The 26,350-nt window shown below is 41.3% G+C and overlaps 2 protein-coding genes across 4 annotated transcripts in view; one reads left to right on the forward strand and one right to left on the reverse strand.

The window, feature by feature from the left end:
* The window catches only part of Lrriq4 (leucine rich repeats and IQ motif containing 4), a 30,313-nt gene extending 30,141 nt beyond the window's left edge, over positions 1-172 (reverse strand). For both annotated transcript variants that reach the window (XM_021158808.2, XM_021158807.2), the window contains exon 1: positions 114-172. In XM_021158808.2, the coding sequence (XP_021014467.1) occupies positions 114-148 (35 nt within the window). In that variant the 5' untranslated portion in view covers positions 149-172. The remainder of the gene's footprint in view (positions 1-113) is intronic.
* Lrrc34 (leucine rich repeat containing 34) lies at positions 27-24,683 on the forward strand. 2 transcript variants are annotated; one of them, XM_085835982.1, is made up of 11 exons: positions 27-278; positions 3,055-3,175; positions 4,830-4,951; positions 5,051-5,115; positions 5,576-5,659; positions 12,682-12,810; positions 14,430-14,525; positions 17,007-17,161; positions 17,517-17,672; positions 18,810-18,936; positions 23,970-24,683. In XM_085835982.1, the coding sequence occupies exons 2-11, from the start codon at positions 3,066-3,068 to the stop codon at positions 24,171-24,173; spliced, it is 1,248 nt and encodes a 415-aa protein (XP_085692108.1). In that variant the 5' UTR covers positions 27-278; positions 3,055-3,065; the 3' UTR covers positions 24,174-24,683. The 2 variants fall into 2 exon arrangements, with proteins under 2 accessions (XP_085692108.1, XP_021014469.1); XM_021158810.2 differs by lacking the exon at positions 27-278 and adding an exon at positions 541-698 and having other exon boundaries at positions 23,970-24,682.
* The last annotated feature ends 1,667 nt before the right edge of the window (positions 24,684-26,350 follow it).

Here is a 26,350-nt window from a genome sequence, read left to right on the forward strand (position 1 = left end):
GAGGGTCCCGAGCATCCTGCCCCATTCCTTCATAGCCTTACTACAAAGAAGATGCGAAGACTCCACATGGATACGACCTTGCCTGCCTCCATACTCTTGAGTACTGACTGTACCTGTGCATCTGCATCTTGGCACTGGGGCAGGCCATCTCAGATTAGTCCGGAAGTCGCCTTCTCAAGGAAACTCTTCCAGAGGGCTCTACTCCTTCAAAAATCCTTTAAACTACTACACACTTGGAGGTTCTACCATTAGATTCCGAGCTTAGCCCTTCGGAAAAGGTGAGACAGGCTGGGTCACCAGGGTTTGTAGTCCTGGTCCCTAGCCCAGCAGGTGAGGCTCCTAAACCCTCGACGCTCCACCATCAGAATCTGTAACCTAGAGTGGAGAGGCTTAAAGTGCTGATCACTGCCTCCCACTTCAGGCCTCGAGGTTATAGAGTACCCCGCCCTTTTAACGGTGGCCCCGCCTCTTCCCTCTTTCTCCAAAAGGAAGCTTCTGTGGTTGCCATGGGAGCGACTCTGGTTACTGGACTGGTAGTGGGCCGAGCCCTGTGAGGACTGAGCAGGAGCAGACTGTTGAAAAAGCTCAGCCACGTGGCCTTCCTCATTAGAGGTCGAGGTCCGCAAAGCGAGCTGGGTAAGGGGCACCGGGCTCTAGGCGAAGGAAAGGGCAGCGGATCCCTCCTGCAGAAGCCCCAGGTATGGCGGCGCCCTTGACCACCGCTGGTCCCCTGTCTTCGTGAGGAGAGTGGCTTTGCTCTGGCCTCCCTCCTGTTTTTTGAGGAGGGTCTAGGGGAGGTTTAGGGGGGGGGGTTCTGCGCCCCTGTATTTGTGGAAGTCCCGGAAAAACACCTCAGATAAGCAAGAAGCTCCTCAGAGTTTTTCTGAGTTCCCACTTCTAGACTACCCACAGTTTCTTGTAATCACTTTATCTTATTTTTTTAATCATATAGAAGAAGGGATTTCATCGTGACATTTTCATTCATATATATAATTCCATGTGCACTTTGAGTGCATCCATGAATTTAACAAATTAAACATAAGACTGGGGATATATTCAGGGGTTGTTGGGCAGTTGCCTGGCATCCAGAGAAACCAGAGTTCCTGCCACTACTTTTAGACGATTGTTTTAAAGTGTGTGTTGTGGGGGCCGGAGAGACTGCCCAGAGAGACAATAATAAGGGAAATAAGATGATAAAGGAGGGAACACCGACACTGCTAGTTTGACCTGGAGCCTGATGGAAGAGGAGGACGGAGCTGCGGAAAGACTGAATGCTTTTGTCCTCCACCCATGAGTGTGAATGCTGCCTTCTCAGTCACCGGGGGCCTCTGAAGACAACAGCGTGGAGAGACTTCAGGTCCTGCCTTTGCTTTTGACCCCTAGAAGGCCAGACACCATTAGTGCTGGCGTTCCACCCCCAAGAAGTTAGTAGCCTGAGGCAGATGGGTGCCAGTAGAAAGGCGCCCAGCTCTGGCTTTGGTTTAGAAACCACAGGAGTGTCTGTTTCCAGGATGCTAATACTGTTCCTTCCCTAAGTGCCACAGACATCTCAGAATGGGGCATTCAGATCCCATCCCCCCCTCCGAAGCTCAGCAGCACCTAAATATTATAAATATCCTAAGTGCACGTGTGTCTCTCTCACACACACAAACACAAATAAACTTAAAATAACTATTTTTAAAATTATAAGAAAAGTTCATTTCCTTTCAGCTTAAATACAGCAGATCTTAGGTCTTGGTCTGCAGCTTTGAGTGGTAAACTCTTAGAGTGTAGATGGCCACTCAGCAGTGGATGCTTCTAAAATATAGAAATTTAGAGAAGCAGCTGGCATCTAAGAAGCCAGGCTACTTAAAGTGTGAGGTGGCAGAGTGTATTCTGAAACACTTGTACACAGAAAGTAGAATAATCAAGCCTGTAGCATGAGTGTTTTACAAGAGTAAGAACATGGCTTCCATTACGGAGGACCCAGAGTTCACAAGAAATGTCTTTAAAGTAATATTGGAGCCAGGTGTGCTAGCACACACCTGTGATCCCCGATACCTGTGTAGCCGGGGAAGGATGACTGAGTTCAAGGCCATTCTGAAGAACACAGCGAGACCCTGTGTTTAGAAGAAGAAAAGAAAGGAAAGGTAACAGTTAAAAGTAGTGGAACTACTAGGAAAGCTGCTGTGTAACAGAGAGCAGAGACCTCAGCTCCTATTTGCTTATTTTTATTAAAAGCAAAACATAGGTGGGGGTGGGGTGATGGCTGAATGGGTGAAGCACAAGTATGGGGGTCTGAGTTTTGACCTCTAGCTCTCATATAACAGTCAGGCATGGAGTGTATGCCTGAACCCCTAGCATTTGGGGTTGGAGATGGTTGGCTCTCAAGGGCTCTCCAGCCAGCCAACCTAAGCCTAAACAGTATCTGTAATAGTGGTTCAGTGACCTGTAAAGCCATTTCAAACAATAGGGCAGAGAACAGAGGACAAGGCACTTGATATCAACCTCTGGCTTCCACATGCACAATCCCTGGATTTCCACCACACACAGGAAGTAAAGAAGGAAATCAACCTTAGAACGAGGAAATGGAAGAGGGCCTAGATAGGTGAAATGCTTCTGTGAGCCAGACCTCAATCTGCTGTGAAGATGCTATCAAATTGGTTTGGTGTCAAGGTATCCAATCCAAGTGGGTTAATTTCTCGGGTCCTTCTGGAGTTAGATTGTTGCCCCGTCCTTGGAACCCAATGGGGCACATGCAGGCTTTAGAGTCAGTTTGATTTTGCCCAGAGTAATTTCTCTGGATATCTTTTCCTCCGCTACCAAGCCCAACACATGATAGAGGTTGGTTGTTCTCTTTCAGATAGGGTACTGGCTGGAGTCACAGTCTGCCCACTGTCTCTGGTTATATTTATAGCCGGCCAGCCCCACCCTTAGTTCTCTCCTTTCCTTCCTCTCCCTTGCTACACATACACACGCATGCACACTCGTTTCTTTGAAGGAAGCTTAGTTGTTGCTGAAGCTTTGGGGATAATTTGGTACCTGATGATGAATGATGCATTTACGTTTCCAAAGCTCCAGAGTCGATGGAGAAGCTCCAGGAGCAGTACTGTTACTTTTGTTCAGAAAACATACGGAAAACGAATTCTTTCATACTGAATGTACTCCAAAAACTGGATGAAGAAATTGAAAAGCGGTAAGGAAGCTAAGTATTCAACTGTATCAAAAGTTCCCACCGATTCTCATTCCTTTGAACCCCGGACCATTCAGCCATTTTATCCCCACTTGAAAATGGCTCAGGAGACAGAGGCAGGCGGATTTCTGAGTTCCAGGACAGCCTGGTCTACAAAGTGAGTTCCAGGACAGCCATGGCTACACAGAGAAACCCTGTCTCGAAAAACCAAAAAAAAAAAAAAAAAAAAAAAGGCTCGGTAAAATGGACATAGTTAATGGGTAGATGCGTGACACTGTAAGATCTTGGGAGTGGTATCTGACATGGGGACAGCACTAGACCAGGAGCCCTCAAGCCAGGGCCCCTGTACTTACCTTAGTTCCCATGAGCTGACTAAATTTCCCCAAGTCCTTTGTCCTGGTTGTTTCTCTTGTATCTGTTTTGTTTTGTTAACTTGACACATTAGATTTACGTGGGCAAAGAGGCCACCATTGAGAAAATACTCCCATCAGATTGCCCGTAGGCAAGTCAGTGGGGACATTTTCTTGATTAATGATGAATATGGAAGAGCCCAGGTCACTGTGGGTTGGTGCCAACTCTGGGCACATGGTCCTGGGTATAAGAAAAGAGACAGAGGAAGCTAAGGGCAGCAAGCCAGGAAGCAGAGCTCCTCCATGGCGTCTCCTTCAGTTCCTGCCTCCAGGTCCCTGCCTTGAGTTCCTACTTGATTTCCCTCAATAGCGGGAATAACCCTTTCCTACCCCAGTTGATTTGGTCATGGTGTTTTATCACAAAGATAGAAACCTAAGGTGTTCTTATGTCAAGAGTGGGTTTGATGATTAGCTTTGCCAACCTGATACAGCCTAGCTCCATTTGGGAACAACAAGGACTTTTCTATTTGATGAGGCTGTGTCAGTGTCTGTAGAGGAATTTCTGAAGTAAGTCAATTGGTGGGTATATTCAGCCCACTGTGGGCAGCACCATTTCTTAGGCAGGGGTCCTGAACTGGAGAAATCAAGCTGAATCCATGCATCCAAATGAGCATGCATTCATTTCTTTCTGTCTACTCTTAACTGTGAGAATGATGGGAACTAGCTGCTTAAAGATCCTATTGTGGCCTCCCTCAAGGGACTGTGGCCTCCCCTCAAGGGACGATCTAGCTTGGAATCAAACCTAAAACCAACATGTTCTCCCTTAAATCTCTTTTCCCTTTCTCTTCCTTCCCTTCTCTTCCCCTCCCCTTCCCTTACCCCTCTCTCTCTTTTGTTTTTGTTTGTTTGTTTGAGCCAGGGTTTCTATGTATAACCCTGACCATCCTGGAACTCACTTTGTAGATCAGGCTAGCCTCAAACTCAGAGAGATCCACTGACCCCTGCCTTTTGAGTGCTGGGATTTAAGGTGTACACCAACAGAGCCTAACCCTTAGATTTCTTTTTTTTTTCCAGATGTTCTGTCACAACATTTATAAAAAAAAAAAAAAAAAAAAAAAAAAGGATAGTGGGGTTATGGGAGAGAAATGAAATGATGGGGAAATTAGCTATGTTATCCTGGATTGCAAAGACTCTGGTATTACTACAGACATTAGAAGGGTTTTAAACTTTGTGTCAACATCTTTCTCTTCCTCCTCCTCCTCCTCTTCCTCCTCCTCCTCACTTTCTTCCTTTTTTTATTTTGACAGACCCAAAGAAAAATTCACCGTAAATATTGCTGGTAACAATCGCTTAGTCTCCGGACAAAGAATAACAGGGGAAGACTTTTGGCTTCTTTCCAAAACTTTAAGGAACCAGCCATGCATCAGTGGTAAGTTTGCTTGCTGGTAAACACAGCCTGCTTTTCACTTTCCTGATTTCAAGTACGCTTTGTACAGAATATCACTTTCTTTTCACCTGTGTGTTTCAGGTGTGGATGTGAGGTATAACCTCATCGGCGATGTCGGTGCCTTCTATGCTGCGAAACTACTTCAGGTACTACGTTGCTGCCAGCAAGTGTTCCGTATCCACCATTCTGCTGAGAGATGGGGCCATGTAGACAAATGGCACAGAGCCAAGCACTAAGTATAGAAACCAGAGGGTCCTAAATCTGCACTATGTGTCTAATGCTTGGAACACATGGGACTGAGCCACTTGTATTTGGTCCTAGGAGAGCTGATACCTGGACCTCCTGAGTTGTCTTTTGCAACCCTGTATGCCATGATTAAATATGCAAAGGTGTTCACACATCCAATTGTTGGTAAAATGGAATTGAGTCTTTTCCTTTCAATGACATTACAATTGCAGTGTTTGGAAGAGAAAGGTGACTCTGACTCCCCTTAAACAGTGATTGCCTCTGTTAGAATTCTCTTAGCACGTTTACTTAAATAGTGTGCATAGGTTGCTCGATTCCAGTAAATACAGATGTAACAGCTTCCTTCTCTCCTTATTATAGAAACAACCAAGTATCACTTACTTAAACCTTATGTTTAATGATATTGGACCTGAAGGAGGAGAATTGATCGCTAAAGCACTACATGTAAGTATTTACATATCTCAAAGTAGTATGTCTCTGGTGAACTTAACTTCTAGTAGTTTGGAAACAGCATAATCAAAGTTCATATGATCTTATGTTATTTCAGTTTTTTCCATTTATTTATTTATTCATGTTTCATCCCGATTGCAGCCCCTCCTCCATTGCTCCAATTTTTTTGTCTGCTTCCATGCACACGTGTGTGTGTGTGTGTGTGTGTATGGGTGTTTTGCCTGCATATATGTCTGTAAAACCTGCCTATATGTCTGGTACCTGCAGAAGCCAGAAGATGGAGTCAGATACTCTGGAGTTACTAAAGTTACACATGGTTGTGAGCTGCCATGTGGGTGCTGGGAATTGAACCTGGGTACCCTGGAAGAGCAGTTCTCTTAACTGATGAGCCATCTCTCTAGCCTTGCATTTTTATTTCCTATGAGTTTTTTGCCTGCAGAGGTCAGAAGAGGTCATTGTTGTGTCCTGGAACTGGGTGACTTTTAACCACCATGGAATGCTGGGAAACAAACCAGGTCTTCTGCAACAGCAATTGCTCTTAAGCACTGAGCCGTTTCTCCCACCACTTAAATATATAGTTTTAATGTGTTTCAGTTTATAAAAGCACAGCTACTACTTGAGAACTTTGGACTTGTTGAAAAAAAAATTACTAACCAGCCTTGCTGGGTTATAGTGGTGCATACGTGTAACCTCAGAACTTGGAAGGAAGAGGCAGGAGGGGAGTTCAAGTCAGGAGGGTAACTGAGCTCAAGTCAAGTCCAAGCAACATATGTGAGACCTTGTCTCGAAAGGAATGCCACCATCTCCCTCTCTTTGATACTGGCTATGGTACACGCCAGCCAAGTCACCTTTCACCCCCTCCTGCCACCTGCCACGCTATCTCTCCCACGACAGACTGTTTCCTGCTCTGTGAACCAAAGACAACCAGGTCCTCCTCTAAGTTGCTTCTTGGAAGGATATTTGGTTACAGCAAAAAGAGATGTAAACAATACAGAAGATGCTACTGAGAGTGTTACTGTAAGAAAAACAACAAAACAAAACAAAACAAAACAAACCCCCTCTATAGTGTGTAAGCCTTCCTATGGAAGGAATGTAAAAGCATTTGGAACCATAAGCAAGGGGATGCCTGGAATGGTCTGTAAGTGGGGTTTGATGAGCCATTGTGTTAGGAGTTTGGAAGCTCAGGGCGCTAATAGAAATGTGGACATTGAGATGGATCAGTGAGTAAAATACTTGCCATGAAAGCTTGGTGACCTGAGTTTATTCTCTAGACTTCAGGGTAGAAGGCGAGAACCAATTCCCCAAAGTTGTCCTCTGCCTTCAGCATGTTTGCCATGGCAGGTACACACACCTACTCTCAGGCAAATATTACACACACACACACACACACACACACACACACACACACGATGATGATGACAATGATAGAAAAATATGGGTCTGGAAAGAATACTGTTCTTGCAGAGGTCCCAGATTTGGTTCCCAGCATCCACACACCTGCTCACAACTGTCTCTAATCCCAGTCCAAAGGATCTGACATCCTCTTCTGGTCTCTGTGGGCACCACGCATGTAACTGTTGCACAGACATACACACAGACAAAACCATAAAATAAAAACAAATAACATTTTAAAAGAGAAAAGAAACGAGGGCAGAGGAGACAGGGCTGGTGAGGTTTCCGAGGTCGGAGAGCACTTGTGTTATAGTCTGGCAAAGAATCTAGTTATCTTCTGTATCCTAAAATGTCCAGCGAGGCTGAATTCAAAGTGGCTTGGTTGAGGCAATTTCAAGACAACACAGTATCCAGGCAGTCACACCGTTACTGCTTAGACAGTGCCTTAGTCAGATTCACAGTGAAGGAGAACAGGAATATATGAAAGACCCACAGCCTGGGGGAGAATGGAGGTGGGTGTGGCTGGAACTCAGAGGGGCAGAGCATCTGTAACTGTCGAGATTACTATGGAAACTGAAACCTCACACTTTGCACCAAAAAACAAAAACATTGCCTTAGATGCAAGACTGTCAGGTGGAAAACTCCAGGGTATAGCAATGCAAATTTATCTCAAAGTAAATTTCTTGAAAAAAAAAAATAGCCTTCAGGGTACCCTGCTGGAAAGGGGGTAGCTAAGGAAGTTTCTTGACAGCTTCAACAACGAAGGCATGCAGAGGCTGCTGAGGTGCAAGGAGGCCAGGCTATCTCATGAGCTGGCAGCAGACCTTAGGGGACATCTTCCATGAAATGCAGGTTTTGCAGGCATGTGTGGCACAAGTGTGAGAGGTCTGTAGACTTGCTCCAAGGTTCCAGATAATGCTGAGGCCATACAAGATGCAGCAGGGTCAGATCCTTGCACGGGGCTTCTGAGCTGGCCAGGAATGTACAAGGGATGAAGTCTAAGTGGGATTGGAAAGCCAAGATATTGGAGATACCAGAAGCATGGGACGTTTTTCAAGGAAAGGTGCGGGTTGGGGAGGAGCCAGTGCATGAAAGAGCCCATAATTGTCAGAGGGAACAGAGTCGGAAGGGCAGTGATATGGCCCTAGTGGAGTCCCAAGCGAGACTGGATATGCGGCTTCCGGTTTGATCTGGCTGTAGTCTGATCCTTCCGTGTTGCCCTTGAATTTGTCTCTGTTGGAATGTACTTAGTACCGTTGTATATGGGAAGTGTGTAACTTTTTCTCTCATTTTATGGGGGCTCACAGTTAAAGGAGCACCTCAAGTCTCAGAGCAGGTTTTTGTCAGGCTGGGACTGCTAAGACTTAGGGGGATCATGGAGATGAGCTCAGCGGTGTTGCTCATGAATGGACCAGGTGGGATGTAGTTTAGAAGTGACTCACTTAGGTATCAAGCTGACAAAGAGTTGATGTATTAGTGTTTAGTGTTCATTGTCACATGGGAGACTCACCTCTGAGTGTGTTTGTGAGGGCATAGCCCAAGGTTTAACCAAGAAAAGAAAACCAAACGTAAATGTGGGTGGCACCATTCCATGGACCATGGGATTTACCTCGTGAGCACTAGCATTCATCTTTCTGCTTCCTGCCTGCAGTGGCAATGTGACCAACCACGTCACCCTCTTGCTGTGCTAAACTCTATCTCCTGAACTGTGAGCTTGAACATTTTCTTCCTTAAAAACAAGAGCAAGATTGATCGCAATATAATTTGCATATGCAAAATACATTCTCCCAAAGTTTTCAGTTCAAAGAAAAATTTTAAAGTGTATTTTAAGAGGCTGGGAGTGGTGGCGCACGCCTTTAATCCCAGTACTTGGGAGGCAGAGGCAGGCAGATTTTTGTGAGTTTGAGGCTGGTATGGTTTACAAACAGAGTTCCAGGCCAGCCAGGGTTACATAGTGAGACCTTGTCTATCAATAAATGTATTTTATTTACAGAATTGTGCGATCATCACTACCACCATTATTTTTAGACAGGGTTTCTCTGTGTAGCCCTGGCTGTCCTGGAACTCGCTCTGTAGGCTAGGCTGGCCTAGAACTCAGATATCCGCCTGCCTCTGCCTCCTGAGTGCTGGGATTAAAAGCGTGCGCCACCACGCCTGTCTAGAATATTTTTATTTGTGTGTTTAGGTATGTATGTGCTGGGGGAGTTACATGCACCCTCAACATCATCGCTATAAGACAGGGTCTCTTAGTAAGCTGTAGGCCTGCCATTTAGATTAGGCTGGCTAGCCAGTGAAAATTCAGAATCTACCTGTCTCTCTGTACTGTTGCTGGAGGAGTTACAGGCATGGGCAGCCGCGCTTGGCTTTTTACTGGGTGCTCGGGATTTGAATTCAAATGCTCGTGTGTGCAGACCAGTGCTTTTATCTACCAAGCTATCTCCCACCCCTATTTACAGGACATTCTTATAACCTCCAAAGAAAATCATTATACTGGTTAGTGAAGCCTCCTTTCTACTCCTCAGCCTTTGCAGCCACTGATAATATAAACGGAATCATACGATGTATGGCTTAATATTTTCAAGGCTCATCAATGTTGTAACATACTTTGAAATTTTATATGTAGGAGCGTTTTATCTGCATGCATGTCTGTGAACCATATGCTTGCTGGGTACCCAGGAGTGCAGAGAGGGTGTCAGATTCCCCTCTTGGTATTAGAGTTACGGAGAGCTGTGAATGACTACTTGGGTAATCAAACTTAGGTCAGTGTCTTCACTGCTGAGTCATCTCCCCAGCCCAGAACAGATTTTCTATTGTCCAATAATATTCCATTCTGTGGATATATCACATTGTGCTCATCCAGCAGTTGACAGACATTTGGGATTTTACTTTTAGCTATTATGAATATGCTACTGTGCACCTCCATGTTCCGAGGTGAACAAATATTTTTGATTGGTGGAAGGTATATATGTAGGAGTGGAATTGCTGGGCCTTGTGATAGTTCTGAGAAACATTTTGAGGAACTACCACACTGTTCTCCAAAATAGCTTCACCTTCTAACAATCCTTTCAGTCATGTGAATATTGTAGGTCCTGTCATCCTCTCTAGAACTGTCCCTGCCATCTGAGCATGTGTGAGGAGGCATCCCTAATCAATAATGGACTTAGCATTGATCCAGGGTTCTTGTTTGTTCTTCCTTTGGAGGAACCTTTGTTCAAATCATCTGCCCCTTTAGAGCCGGGTTTCATCTGCTTTGAGATGACCTCACTATCCTACTCAAGTTAGTCTTGAACCTCTGAGCTCAAGAGATGCATTGGCTTGAGTTTTCTGAGCACGTGGGGCCATACAGTACACTGTGTGCCTGGATGATTGTGTATCGGAGTTTTGAGCATTCTTCATATGTTCCAGATACAAGACCCTATCAGACTTAGGAGTTCAAAATATTTTCTCTCACTTTCTTGATGTTCTTTGAAACAAAACTTTTGGATTTTGGCAAAGCTCACATTTAGTTGGTAATTATTCTAAGAGTCTTCCTTTATTCACTCATTATGACATAATTTTTGTATATAGTAAGAAGTATTCTTTTATATGTGGATATCCAGTTATGTCAAGGGTACACATTAAGAAACGAATCCTTCCCCCACTCAATTGTCTTGGCACCTTTTTCACAGCATCAGTTGGGAAAGAGATCAAAGAGGGGGTTTATGAGACAGTTTGGAGAGAGATGGCAAAACTCTCGCTGTCCTAAACTGGCTCTGTAGATCAAACTGTCCTCAAATTCAGAGATCTATCTGCCTGCCTCTGCCTTCTGAGAGTGTGCTGGGATTAAAGGCATGTGCCACTTGTGCCCTGCAGAATTATTCTTGTAACATTACTTTGGGGTATTTCACTTCTAGAATATAAAGAATTGTTAGGTGAAGCTTGGATTCTTCTCCCTTGAACATCTCACTTTGAACAGCTGTTTGGGGAATGAACTTCTTTGGACTTTCTGTACATAGTACAAGGTCATGTCAGATATAACAAATCCATTCCATCATCCCTGAAAGTCCTGTGTCCAAGTTTTACAAAATTGTTTTTCTTTTCCTTTATAGCCTCTTGATTTATTTTTGTGGTTCACATGTGCCTAAGAGCATATTAATTTCTTCCAGATTTTCTAATTTGTTGGAATGTTTTCAGAATCAGAATCTTGGATTTCATCTTCTGTTGTAATTAATATACCTTTCCACCTCTACCTTTGATGAGTGTTCGCTTTCTCTTGGCTGGTTTGGCTAAGGGTTTGTTACTCATGTTCATCTTTTCAAAGAATCAATGTTTTGTTTAACTGAGTCCATGGATTATGTTTAGTGTCCATTTCCTCATTTTGGATTTGGTGTGTGTGTGTGTGTGTGTGTGTGTGTGTGTTGTATATGTATGTATGTATGTATGGACATGGGTATGAAGTCCAGAGGTAGATGGTAGATGTATCACTTGCCACCTTATTTTTTGAGACAGACTCCCTAGCCTGGAGCCCATTTTAGCTAGACTAGCTAGCCAGTGAGCCCCTGGGAACTGCCTGCTTGACCCGTTTCCACTAGAGTGGGGATTCCGATACACTACTGAGCCTGTGTGACTAGGATTGGAGCTTCCTCCTGCCTGTACAGCAAGCACTTTACCCACTAAGGCATCTCCCAGCACTTTTGTCTAAAACCTCCTGGTACATAATTAGCTGAGTCCTCTGATTGATAAAAACATCAAAGCTTGGATTAGGGTATGTGTCAGTACACATGTATGTGCCAGTGGTGCACGTGGAGGTCTGAAGACGACTTGGAGAGTCTTGTTATACCACATAAGTCCTGGGGGATCTGTCTTAGTGTTCTTCTGTAATAAAACACATGACCAGAAGACATGAACTCATCTTACAGGGAAGGAACTCAAGGCAGGAGCTGATTCTGACGCCGCTGGCTTACTGGCTTGCTCTGTTTGCTTAAAAATAAATTTAAAAAATTGAGATTTGGGGATGTAGCTCAATGACACGACATTTGCCTGGCAATACAAGGCCCTGGTTTTGATCCCCACCTCAAGTACACACACACACACACACACACACACACACACACACATGCTGGACACAGGACTTTCGGGGATGATGGGATGGATTTTGGAACTAGCTGAAGGAAGTAAATGCTATTGAACACTTTAGAATAGTCACCTCTTGCCATGTGAACTTCACCTCAGTAATAAATTTTTCTTCCCACCGCCCTTCCCTCTTCCCTTCTCCCTCTTGCTCTGGGCCCCACTTACTCCAGCCCAGAGGAGTTTTTGTTGTTGTTGTTGTATTAGTTCTCATTATGGATGGTTGTGAGCCACCATGTGGTTACTGGTATTTGAACTCATGACCTCCAGAAAAGCAGTCAGTGTTCTTAACCACTGAGTCATCTCTCCAGCCCTAGACCATTCTTTCTATTAAAAGATTTAGCTATTATGAGAAATTGGATGTTACATTTACAGACTATATCTTGCTCTCTCTATATAAAACTGAGTTTGCAAATAGTAATACAACCTTCTGACTCATTTAATTGAGGGAGAATTTCATGGATTCAAGTTTAAGTAATGAAACTTTGCTTGTTTTGATCTTTTTTCTTTTCCAGAAAAACAAAACTCTTAAGTATTTGAGAATGACGGGAAATAAGATTGAGAACACAGGTGGCATGCTTTTTGCTGCAATGCTGCAGATGAACTCAACCCTGGAGAAACTGGATCTGGGTGACTGTGACCTGGTGAGGAAGTTGGTTAATAGGAAAGCCACCTGGGCAGCGGGGCGTTCTCCCAGAAGGCCGCACAGAGAGCTGCTCATGATGGCGGGCAGATGATGATGAAGTTGGCTGTTTGTTTTGCAAAAAGGTCCTGGCATGTTGCCCAAGCTTGAACCTACAACTCTACCACCATCTCCAAAGTGCTGGGATTGCACACATATGCTGCTACCCTGATAAGACAATTTATTAATGGTTACTCTGTCTCGGTGGGAAATGAGAATTTCTGTTCCCATAATAATATAGACTGTTAACAAAATTAAATGACAATGCCTGTAGAGCTGGCTCAGCAGTTAAAAGCATTTACTGCTCTTACAGAGGACCTGGTTTGGTTACCAGCACCCATGTGGCCGCTCACGACCATCTGTAACTCCAGTTCTAGGGCATTTCTCGCCCCCTTCTGTCCTGGTGGGCACTACATTCACATGGTGCACAGACACACATGAAGGCAGGACACTTACACACATAAAAGCAAAAGGTTCTCATAGACAATATTAGATAACTAGCACAATAAAGACATTTCTAAACTCTACTCATGACTCATTGAACTTGTGTGTGGCTTTACAGAAGTTCATGCTTGTTCACATCACACAAACACCGCCTCATCAGTGCTAACAGAGATACCTTCTGACAGAAAACATTTTCAGTGAGTAGGCTGCACCATGGAAGCTGTAACGATTCTAAAAGCGGCTAGGCGCCTCCATCCACCGGATGAGAAGATCTGCAGTTGTTTTGCATGTCTTCAAATTCTAAATCTCACTTTCTTGATCAAGTCTTGAGACCTTTAAATCTGCCGTACAACCTCAGATGAATCAAAGACGTAGGACACAAAGTCAGGACACAAAGTCTGCAATGGCTTGGAAGGACTGGTTAAAAAGGAAGCTGCAGTGGGTCAGCGTAGATCGCTTACTGACAGGTGGAGTAACAGTCACAGAAACATTCAGAGTCGAACTAACTGGAGACACCTTTTGGAGGCAGAAAGAGTTCAAACTTAATGATCAACTGGATGAGGAGCAACAAGAGAAATCCATTTACTAGCGTGACAGGCTGTGTGTGTATTCATTAGTGTCCATCACAAACATGAGGGAGGACAGGCCCTGCAATCAGATGTCGGGAGAGACCTGAAGCAGCTGTGGAAAATATGTTTAATAACCTCAGTAGCATATACTGCTTTTCTCTGAAGGGAAATGGAGGAGTGAATCTGGGGGAGGCAGGAGGTGGAGGGAGACTGTAAGGGGTGGAGAGGGGAACCTGTGGTCAGGATGTATTATATGAGAGAAGAATAAAACCAAATATAAAAGACTGATTGAACAAGGATATAAGTATGTGAGACTTCGCTGGAGTCCACAGGTCTGTCTCTTCATTTGGGAAAACCTAAAGGACTCAGGAGCAAGCCCAGAGTCACCCCTAGGAAACCCCATTGAAATGTTAAGAAACCCCTATGCAGACTCATAATAACAGTTCACTTCTAAGAAGAGATGTTTTAACTTTTGTATAATTTTATCAGAACTCAGTTACCTAACTTGAAATTGCAATGTTAAGGTTAATACACTGTCAACTTGCTTAATGGATTTACCTGTTTGTAGGGACTGCAATGTGTGATAGCATTTTCTACAGTACTAACTCAAAACCAAGCAATCAAGGGAATAAACCTGAACCGGCCTATACTGTACGGAGAACAGGTCTGTATTCAATGCCCATGGCACTAAGACTTAGGTCCTATTAGAGTTTATGGTGCAGGGCTACACTGCATTCTTAGAATTATCCTAATTTTAGAAAAGTGCAGCTTGTTAAGTGAAAAGTATTAAAGGAAATGTATACCTATGTCACTTGTTGGTGACTCGCATGCATTTAGCTGCTGTTCCTTAAGCAGCAAGTTTATGAAGCTCGGGTTCTGGGTAAAACCTGTGTGAAGACAGACAAAAGAAACTACGCATGCTTAAAGTTTCCTGAGCCATGGTATAAGCCCAATGTCAGCTGCTGTAATCATCTGTTACACTGGTGTGACTGCATCATCACATCTTTGCATGCATACAGTTTGGCAAGTTTGAACTTGATCCCTTCTATAGATTAAGGGTCTTGTTGGAGGCAGATGAAAATGTGGCTGCTTTCTTCACAGTCTTTTGTGGGGGATTCTTCTCTTTAAAAAATAAGAACTTAGGTTGGCAAAATGGCTCAGTGTTAAGAAAGCTCCTGCTGCCAAGCTCCTGATGACCTGAGTTAAATTTCTGGGTCCCCCTGGTGGAAGAATGAACCAATTTCTGAATGCTGTCCTTTGACCGCCCTATATGCATTGTAGCATGTGCACACACACATATCCCTGATTCCCAGTTATATATATATGTATATATATATATACATTCACACATATACATACATACATACAACATACATATGAACTCATTCTATTATAGGTCTAAATGAGAGGAGAAAATGAAAAGGTCCAGGCTATCTAGTTTAAACAATGAACTTACAAGGTCACTGTTTAAATACATTTTGAGCTCTCTTAAAGTTCAAAATACTGTCCATAATTTAAAATTATCCGCCCCAGTGTTTTTCCCTCATGTAACTGAGAAGTGACCATCTTTTAAAGTGCTATTTTCCGTATTTGGAAGTGCATTTTTTGTCTGTATACAGCACTTCTTTTGAACTGTGCATGTAACCAAGACTTTTGGCATTTTTTGGTCATATTATTTTATGTATATTAATCTAATACACCCAACAAATTACCCAAGATCCTTAAATAAACATATTTTAAAAACAACATTTAATGGGGCTGGAGAGATGGCTCTGTGGCTATGATCACTGGCTACTTGTTCAGAGGACCCAGGTTTAGTTACCCATGCCCACATGGTGGCTCACAGCCATCTGTAACTCCCTTCCCAGAGGATAATATGTATACACACAAGTATATTGTCTTTTTTTTTTTTAAGCAAGCAAACTACAGTGGTTTGTTCACTAAGAATGTTACAGGGAGTTCTTAACCAAACTGCTTTGGCCCACTTATGCTTTGATTTTGATAAAAAATGTAGGCCTACATGGATCACAAATTACCCTTGAGGGGAAAAATACATGTGTACTCACATACCTTTTGCCTAAGGGCAACTGGACTGTGAAATTTAAGGACAGGAAGCAAAACATATTCAGGAACTTGAAATCACTTTAAAAGAGAGGGAGTCTGATAAGGCAGAGCTGAAAGTCTCTGAACAGACTGAAGAGTGAGAAATGTCTCTATGTCTTGTCTTAAGCCATCGGAATGATCACTGACAAAGGCATACTGAGGGAATGGAGAAGGTTTAGAGAAATGAGATATAACAAACAACTTTGCTGGTTTTCCTTTTAAAATAACTATTATTGTCATTATAAACCAAATTATCCATCTTCTTTTTAGAAGTCACTTAGTTACTGAGTTTTACAAGTCCCTGCTGTTTCTAAGGCGTCCATATTTCCTTTGTACACATCCTACACATGGTGGGTGGTACAGTGGCTGAGGAAGGATGTTGAGTTCCTAGGCCAGCCCAGGCTACATGGGCCAGTCTTTGTTACATACATATGCATGAACGCACGCAGGCACGCACGCATGTGTGTGTGATATGATTTGAGGCAGTGATAATGGTTTTGTTATTTAAAAAAAAAAGGTATGCAAAATGGTAGACTCATGTTGTTCGTGGGGTCAGTGTGTGTCTGTGCCTATGAGGGCGCATGCAGAGATCAGAGGAGGCAGTCAAGGGTCTTAATAACTCTCTGCATTATTGCCTTCAGATAGGGCCTCTCACTGAACATAAAGTTCATTGTTTGTATTAAGCTAACTGGGCATGAGCTCCCAAGAGCTGCCTGAAGAGCCAACAATGAAGTTCCAGGAATTTGTGGCTGTGCCTAGCTTCTAAATGGACAGTGGGAATTTGAACTCAGGTCCTCACTACCCAGTGAGCCATATTTCCAGCCCTAGACTAAAAGTTTTAACATTAATATTCCTAACAAGCTAATTTAAGGTCAGATGTGCCTGTAACACCTGCCCTCTGGAGTCTGGGGCATGTGAGTCAAGACTGAGGCCAGCCTGAGCTACATAATGAGACCCTGTACCAACTTTAAGAAAATGTATGCTTTTAAAATGGACATGTAATACTTCAAAATAAAAAAACAAGAATTCTATCTATATTTAGGAAGAGTCTACAGTCCACATTGGCCACATGTTGAAAGAAAATCATGTCCTTGTTGAACTACATATGTGCAAACATGGCATGAAAAATTATGGTTTACAGCAGTTATGCAATGCACTGTATTTGAACAGTAGCCTACGCTACCTTGATGTCAGCTGGTAAGTGATAATTTACATAATCACGCAGAGATTGTCTTGAGGATAGTATACATAAATATTCACAGTATGTAAGACATGCTCGTTAGATATAATTTTCAGTTCTAACTGGAAATTATAACTGTTGTTGACGAGATTTTATTCTTAGCTGTAGGATTTAATAGGTTAGCTTATACTGTAATATGTCTGTAATAACTTGATTGGCAGCCAGATGGGAGCACTATTTCATGGTGAATTTTCACCCTTGGAAGTTGAGCAAACTAAAATAGAAAGCTTACTAAATGTTTTCAAATACCTTGTGAATGTAAGAATAATATTTTGTGTTTTTAAAATATTGCTAAATCTGCTTCCTCCCCAGCAATAAAATAACTCGTGATGGAATGGTATTTTTGGCTGATGTCCTGAAAAGCAATACCACTCTGGAAGTACTAGATCTTTCTTTTAACAGAATAGAAACTGCAGGCGCCAAGTACCTCAGTGAAACTCTAACTTCCCACAACAGGAGTCTTAAAGCGTTAGTATGGTTTTGTTTTTTTTTTTTAAATAATCAAAATAACTACAAAATTCTAAGTTGTATCTTTTAAAAATTGGGGTGAATCTAATAGGATATTTGTGTATTAGAGTTCATAAAAATTTATTTCTCTTTTTATTTATGCATATGTGTATTTACTTGCTTGTTTGTACATGCACTGAATTTGTGCACACAGAATCCAGAAGAGGACATCAGATCTCCTCAAACTGGAGTTAAATATGGTTGTTAGCTGCCTTCCTGTGTGCTGTGAACAGAACTTGGATCCTCTGTAAGAGCTGCAATTGCTCTTGACTGCTGAGTCATCTCTCCAACACCCAAAACTTATTTAACCCAAATTCTTAATAAGAAATTCATAAGCAGGCTGGCGAGATGGCTCAGCGGGTAAGAGCACTGACAGCTCTTCTGAAGGTCCTGAGTTCAAGTCCCAGCAACCACATTGTGGCTCACAACTACCCATAATGAGATCTGATGCATTCTTCTGGTGAGTCTAAAGATAGCTACAGTGTACTTATAATGTACTTATAATAAATCTTTTTTAAAAGAAATTCATAAGCACTTAATACAATACCTATATTTGTAATCTACTCAAACATTTACCAAATAGAGGTTGGAGAGATGGCTCAGTGGTTAAGAGCATTGGCTGCTCTTCCAGAGGTCCTGAGTTCAGTTCCCAGCAATCACATGGTGGCTCACAACCATCTATAATCCAATGTCCTCTTCTGGTGTGTATCCATACATGCAGACAAAGTACCCAAATGGTTTTTGTCAGGTTTTATTTTTGTTTGTTTAAGACAAGGGTTTCTCTGGGTAACCCCAACTGTCCTAGAAGACACTTTATAGACTAGGCTGTCCTTGCATTTAAAGATCCAGCTGCTTTTGCCTTTCAAGCACTGGGAAGAGAGAGAGAGAGAGAGAGAGAGGAGAGAGAGAGAGAAGGCACCTTTTCTAGGTACATGACACATTCAATAAGAAAACAGGTTCTTTGGATTACAGAATGTACAGAGCCAATATTTGGATTATTACATTAAAACATGTTAGTAAAATGGATTTAATAAATGTTAATGCTGACTTAATCAGCACTTTGTGAGACTTCAGAACTTCACTACTGTTTTCCTACAGGTTGTCTGTAGTCAGCAACAAGATAGAAGGAGAGGGGCTTGTTGCGCTTTCCCAGTCAATGAAAACAAACCTCGTACTGTCCAATATCTACATTTGGGGAAACAAATTTGATGAGGATACCTGTGTGGTAAGTGATTTCAGTTCTGGCCTTTGCTGTGCTCTTCGCAGATACCTGTAAGTTAATTTGATAAATTAGTTCAAATAATAGAATTACACTATACTCTGGGCAGTTTTTAATTTAAATCTATAAGTAGCTACTAGGGAAGATCAGATGTCATACACTGATCACTGAGCCACACAAATGGCTCTAAATGAAAAAAAATACAATTGAGTTGATATAAAGTTCCTAATGCATCAAGTTGAGGAATCAGAGAGACACTGTGCTAGCTGTGTAACACTTAAGTGTTTGTATATGAAAATCCTGAGTCCTTCATACTACTTTATGCATGTTGAAACATCCTTGTGACTCTGGGCTGAAGCTGCCTTCAGCGTGGTACATGATCCTTTAGATTTGTTCTGGAATTTGGTTTGCGAATATTTTATTGAGAATTTTTCATGTATGTTGATAAGGGAAAGTAACTTGTAATTCTCTTTGTTATTTAGGTTTTAGAGTAGTTGTGTCTTCACAAAAAGAATTAGGTAATGGCCTTATTTTGTGAAATGGTTGGAATACTGACATTAGTTCTTTGAAGTCTGGTAGAATTCTGTGCTAAATCCATCTGGCCCTGGGCTTTTTTGGATTGGAAAACATATTTTTAAATTGATTTATTTATGTACTTTCTGTATATGGTTGTTTTGTCTGCATGTATACAGCAGAAGAGGGCATTGCATACTGTGAGACTATAGTTACAGTGTCTGTTGGTCCTCTTTTCGTCTCTAATTTTATTAATTTGGATTTTCTCTCTCCACCTTTTATTTAATTTGGATAAGGGTTTGTCCACCTTGTCTTCTTGAAGAACCAGCTCTGTCTCATTGTGCCTCTATATTGGTTGCTGTCTGTATTTTATTGGTTTCAACCCTGAGTTTGATTGTTTCCTGTTATCTAGTCCTTCTGAATGGTTTTGGTTTTTGTTTGTTTTTTGATCTAGAACTTTAAGGTATGCCATTAAGTTATAAATAAGAGGTCTCTTCAATTTTTGATGTAGGCATTTAGTGCTACAAACTTGCATTTTAGAACAGCCTTCACTGTATCAAATAGCACATTGTGTTTTCAATTTCATTCAGTTCCAAAAAGTTCTTAACTTCCATCTCGATATATGTCTTGACCTATGTTCTACTTGTAGTAAGCTGTTTAATTTCCAGGAGTTAGCAAACGTTCTGTTGTGATATCTAGCTTTAATCTGTGGTGCTCAGATAGGATGCAGAATGTTACTCCAAACTTTCTTGTGTCTGTTGAGACCTGCTTTGTGTCTGAGTATGTGGCCAATTTTGGAGAAAGTTCCGTGAGCTGCCAACAATCATACTATAGAGACAGAAAGGAAAGTGACAAAAAGCTTCCATTTGAAAAGAGAGAAGAAAAAAAGGGATTGACTAAAAATAAAATATGTACTTCCCTACAAAAGGACACATAGCTTTCAGAGAGACACCCACATAACACAAGCTGTATATTATGGATTTAAGATATTGGAAAGCTACAACAGAAAATAAGCCAAAACTTGGAAGTCTTTCCACATTGAAATTTCTGTCTTTTTCCCCCCTCTACAATGGTAACTTTATTAACAAAGCAGCTCACAAGTCTATAAGATGCCCTTAGCATACACACCAAGAAGCCATAGGGATACACGAAGAAAATTCTACAAGTTTAAAAAAATTGGTAGGTCACTGTGGAATTAATTTTTTAAAGTTTTTTGTATTATGATGAGAAAAGATACATAATTTAAATTTATCTGAATTTGTTAACATTTAAAAACATATTTTGAGTAAATAGACTTAAATCATATTCTTCTTTCCCTTGTGTACCCCAACTCCTCCCGGAGAGCCGCTCCCTCAAAACCTGCAATACCTTTCGTTTTTTATCATATTCTTTAAAATTTATAAAATGTTGTAACAATAAAAACGAGTATTATAAAAGTTGTTTGATATAAATCAATCAATTGAAAAGTCTTATGTACATGTTTGTCTACAGCAATACTAAAAATACATACATTTTTCTCAATATAAATTTTAGATAACTCCAAATATATTAACTATGATATTTTAAAATACCACTATTAGTTTTTTAATGAACATAAATAGATAAAGTCTTTGTTTGTTTTGGTTTTAGCAGAGCTTAAAAATCTTGGCTTTTACTGTGGTACAAACACAAAATAAGAACAGTTTTTGGACATTGGGGTTCACCATAATAAGGCTGTACTTGAATGTCCCTCACATCACCAAAGGATTTTACCTCCATAGTAGATAAGCTAAGACTTGACAGTTCTAATGCACCAAGGAATGAATTGTAGGCATGATTTTTGGATAGATTTCCAGTGATTGTCATCATTTTCAGCCCATAGGGAACAGGTTACATTCATTTAAGAAATGGTGGGTGTATTAAGATGGTCTATCCATGAAGTCATTCATCAACTGTTTCAATGAACAATGGTTCTGCTTGGAGGGTGGCACAGACATTAGGTGAGGGTAAGATTCTGGTTCATTGGCTGTGATGATTTTGAAAAGCATTCATCTTAGAATAAGGGTAACTTATAAAGTCCTTTTCTTCAAAATTGATACAATAATTATAAATATCAAGCAAAGCCTTAAGTCTGACTCTTTGCTGTTCTCTTACAAGCCACCTCCCAAATTAACTGTCTACATTTATTTTGGCTGTATAATTTTGAAATATGTAAGCTGTTCTGAAAATATACTACAGTGTAAAAACATCAAATAAATAACCCTACTTATAGAGGCTGAGATGGGAGAAACATGATTTCAAGACCATTATGTGGCACACAGCAAGACCCTGTCATGTACAAACAAGCAGAAAGTATATATGGATTGTACAATATTGGACCTATTTCTTCCATTACCAAATTAGAGAGACCATGGGATGACAGCCGAAAAATTTCTAATTCCTCATAATTTCGAATTTCAATTAGGATATATTGGTAATATTAATTTTCATATTAAGAGATATTGAGGAAAAGTGACAACTTCCTATTAATTTTCTTGTTAGAGGTGGAATTATGTTTGTGTGGGTTTGTTGAAAGATTACTTTCTTGCTTCTTCTAGGGTGTACTTTCACTCCTTGTGTTGTTTTCCATTTATTATCCTTTATAAGGCTGGATTTGTGAAAAGTTATTGTGTGTATTTGGTTTCGCCATGGAGTATCTTGTTTTCTCTGTCTATGGTAATTGAGAGTTTTGCTGGGTATAGTAGCCTAGGCTGGCATTTGTGTTCTCTTAGGGTCTGTATGACATCTGCCCAGGATCTTCTAGCTTTCACAGTCTCTGGTGAGAAGTCTGGTGTAATTCTAATAGGTCTGCCTTTGTGTGTTACTTGACTTTTTTCCCTTACTGCTTTTAATATTCTTTTTTTAGTGCATTTGTTGTTCTGATTATGTGTCGGGAGGAATTTCTTTTCTGGTCCAGTCTATTTGGAGTTCTGTAGGCTTCTTGTATGGGCATCTCTTTCTTTAGGTTGGAGAAGTTTTCTTCTATCATTTTGTTGAAGATATTTACTGGCCCTTTAAGTTGGGAATCTTTACTCTCTTCTATACCCATTACCCTTAGGCTTCATCTTCTCATTGTGTCCTGGATTTCCTGGATGTTTTGGATTAGGAGCTTTTTGCATTTTCTTTCACTGTTGTGTCAGTGTTTTCTATCTTCTGCCCCTGAGATTCTCTCTTCTATCTCTTGTATTCTGTTGGTGATGCTTGCATCTGTGACTCCTGATCTCTTTCCTAGGTTTTCTAACTCCAGGGTTGTCTCACTTTGTGATTTCTTTGTTTCTAGTTCCATTTTTAGATCCTGGATAGGTTTGTTCCTTTCCTTCACCTGTTTGTGTTTTCTTGTAACTCTTTAAGGGATTTTTGTGTTTCCTCTTTAAGGGTTTCTAGCTGTTTACCTGTGCTCTCCTGTATTTCTTTAAGAGAGTTATTTATGTCCTTCTTAATAGTCTTTATCATCATGAGAAGTGATTTTTAGATCTGAATCTTGTTTTTCTGGTGTGTTGGGGGTATCCAGGATTTACTATGGTGGGAGAATTGGGTTCTGATGATGCCAAGTAGCCTTCGTGTCTGTTGCTTATGTTCTTATACTTGCCTTCTGCCATCTGGTTACCTCTAGTGCTACCTGCCTTGGCTATGTCTAACTGGAGCCTGCCCTTCCTGTGATCCTGGTTGGTTCAGAACTCTTCCGAGTCAAGCTGTCTCTGTGATCCTATGATTTTGGGATCCTGTGATCTTGAGATTCTGTGTGTGTCTGAGCTCCTGGGAGTCAAGCTACCTTTGGGACCTTAAGATCCTGGTGTGACCAAGCTCCTGGGATCCTGGGATCCTCTGATCCTGGACATGTTAGAGCACCTGGAAGTGGAGCTACTTCTGGGTGTTGTGGGGCTGGCTGTGGAGTTTGCACCCAAGGTCTGCTCAGGGTGTTGGCCCAGCAGAATTCTTTTTTAAAACTAAACTTCCATATAGACTTCAAGGGATTCATCAACTAATTTCCATATGGAACTGTTGGTTGGTTTGTTTTGAGATGTGAGTCCATACTGATCATCAGATTTGACAGAAGAGGAATACAGCTCAGCTGGTCTTGACTTCAACCATCCTCTTGCCTCAGTTCTGCATGCTTAAAATACAGGCATGCGCCAACACATAAGGTCTCCACTCTGCCCAATACTACGTCTTAAGAGTACTTAAGAGGACTTGAAAAATCTGACCATCAGCCACAGCTAGGGCATTCCTGAGGATTAACTCAGATTCACAAAGGGATTTACACATGAAAAACATACCTCATGTTAGAACTTAAAATTTGGTTTTATAATATTATACTTTCGTTATGTATAAATAAATAACAATTTACCTATAATATCTGGAATAATACTAAAACTCAGCAATGTTATTAAGAGTACTTTATTTTAACCTACAAAATAACAGTTAAATTGAATATTTGTTTGAACAATCATTATAAACTGAATAAATTATTCTTAATGACTTTTTTCTTCTTTTTCTAAAAATCCTAGGCATATTCAGATTTGATAAAGAGTGGCCGACTAAAGCCAGATGATACAGATGTGGAACCGTATATGGTGGACGAACATATCTACCTCTCAGAAGTCTCCAATGGCCTTAAAAGGCATTATTACTGGGCACCGACTTATGGAGAAACTTTCATGCCATCATCTTCCGCAGGCTTCGCTCTTGTTCCTGTGGGCGAACGTCTCTAAGAAGGAAGCTTGAAAACAGTTTTCTTACATTCGTCTCAACACTTTCAGAGACTAATATTTTGTAGACTATTTTTTTCTTTTGTAAATCGGAACAAATTATTTTTATCAAAGTATAAAATTTTGTGAACTTGCTCTTGAGAAAAAACTGATTCTTAACACAGAGACTAAAATATCAACCCTGAAACAAGCCACTGAACTATAGTAGTTCTTTTTGTAATGAAAAACGAACACAAAAACCAAAGAAAAGTCAAGTCACTACAGATATCTTAACCAAATGATATGGCAGATTTGCTTTGCCGCTGGCAAATTTACAGTGGATTTTGAGAGAGATCAAAGCTCAGAAGTCAAAAAGTATTCCACATAGACGTTTAGGTATTACAGACAGGTGCTAATAATTTCAAAGACAAGAAAATAAAGCTTCCTCGAAGAGACAATGACTATCTCGAGTTTAGATATCCTTTCTGCGCCTGGCTCTTCTTGATCCAATATTGATGAGCATCCCTCATGCCATTCGGTGTAGCTGTAGTCTGCTTCTCACTGCCTTGAGGCAGCGTTCCATCCTATGTTGGGTAAGAGTCTACAGGGTTCTGGAAGGAGATGGCCTTTCAGGATTATACATTCAAGTCCCTCAGCAATGCAGTTTGCTTTCTCAGTCTACTCCTGTGTGCTACAGTAGGGCCCAAATGCTCCTATTTTCTTCCAAGAGGAAGTATAGAAGATGGCTGAAGGACCAGCAGTAAGCCTGTCTGAGCCTGCAGTGGGAGGCATGTGACCAGTCTGTGTGTGCACCTATCCCGGTCTCCTACCACCTGCGTCTCCATGGTAACACATGTCCACACTTAACTGAGGTGAGGCCAGCTTAGCAGACAACTACTGGTTCTGACAATGGTAGGGAAAGTTTGATGACACAATGTGACAGGCCATTATTTACTGCCTTAGGGGCCAGCAGAATGCTTAGATCCATTTATTCTGATGCCATTATATCATCTAGGCCCCTTCATACATTTGGATTCCATCTGAGAAATAAAAGAAAGCACGCTTCTAAAAGATGAGCCTGAGAGTAGGTAAAGAAGCAATTTTTCTCCAGACTTACCCTTAGGTAAGGTATGTATGCTAACTCCTCTTCTTACACTGTATAAACATACAACATATGATGTAGCAATCATCTTTAAGATCCTGCTTAAATATAGCTGATTATAGTCACAGATCATATTATACTAGTAATGCTTCAACTCTGAAAGCAAAATTAAGTGGCACACTTTTTTTTTTAATTAGGTATTTTCCTCATTTACATTTCCAATGCTATCCCAAAAGTCCCCCATATGCTCCCCCCTACTCCTCTACCCACCCACTCCTACTTTTTGGCCCTGGGTTCCCCTGTACTGGGGCATATAAAGTTTGCAAGTCCAATGGGCCATGGCACACTTTTAAAATACTTGATGATAAAGATGAAACAGCAATGACTGAGAAACACTTAACGAAATCCTAAACACCCTTAGTCATTGGGGAGATGCAAATTGAAATGGCTTTGGGGGTTGCATCTTACAGCAAGATCAATAAAACAAATGGCAGCTCATCCTGATGAGGATGTGGGATAAGGGGAACAGCACTCATTGCTGGTGGAAGGGCAACCTTTTGACAATTCCTAGGGAATCAGTGTGATGGTTCCTCAGGAGGCTGCAGATATAGCTCAGGACCAAGTAGTAACATTTGGGCATGTACCCAAAGGACTCTATACCTACCATAGAGACATTTACTCAACCACGGACAATGAAGATACTGTATAGCTGTTAAAATTATGAAGTTCCCATGAGCTAGACAAAAAAACAAAAAACAAAAAACAAAAAAACAAACAAACAAACAAAAACCAAGTGATTTAGCTTAGATTTTCAAAAGACCAAAGGGGTGTGTTTTACCTTACATGTCATGTCTGCTATTCTGGTCAACCTGACTACATCTGAAATTAACTGGAGCTCACACAGGTGGCCACACCCAGGAGAGGTTTTTCTTGACTGGCTCACTGAAGTCAGAAGACCCTCCTTAAATCTGGGCCACACCACCAAGTGGCAGCTCATATAAAGGAGGAGGAAGAAAGGGATTTTGCTTTGTGCCTGTTTGCCCTCATTCTTGCTGGCAACTTCATTCCTTTACTGGTATTAGAGCCTACTTCTGGGGGG

This window comes from Mus caroli, unplaced genomic scaffold, assembly GCF_978045245.1.
Source record: "Mus caroli unplaced genomic scaffold, Mus_caroli_1 scaffold_3, whole genome shotgun sequence".
Classification (NCBI taxonomy): Eukaryota; Metazoa; Chordata; class Mammalia; order Rodentia; family Muridae; genus Mus; species Mus caroli.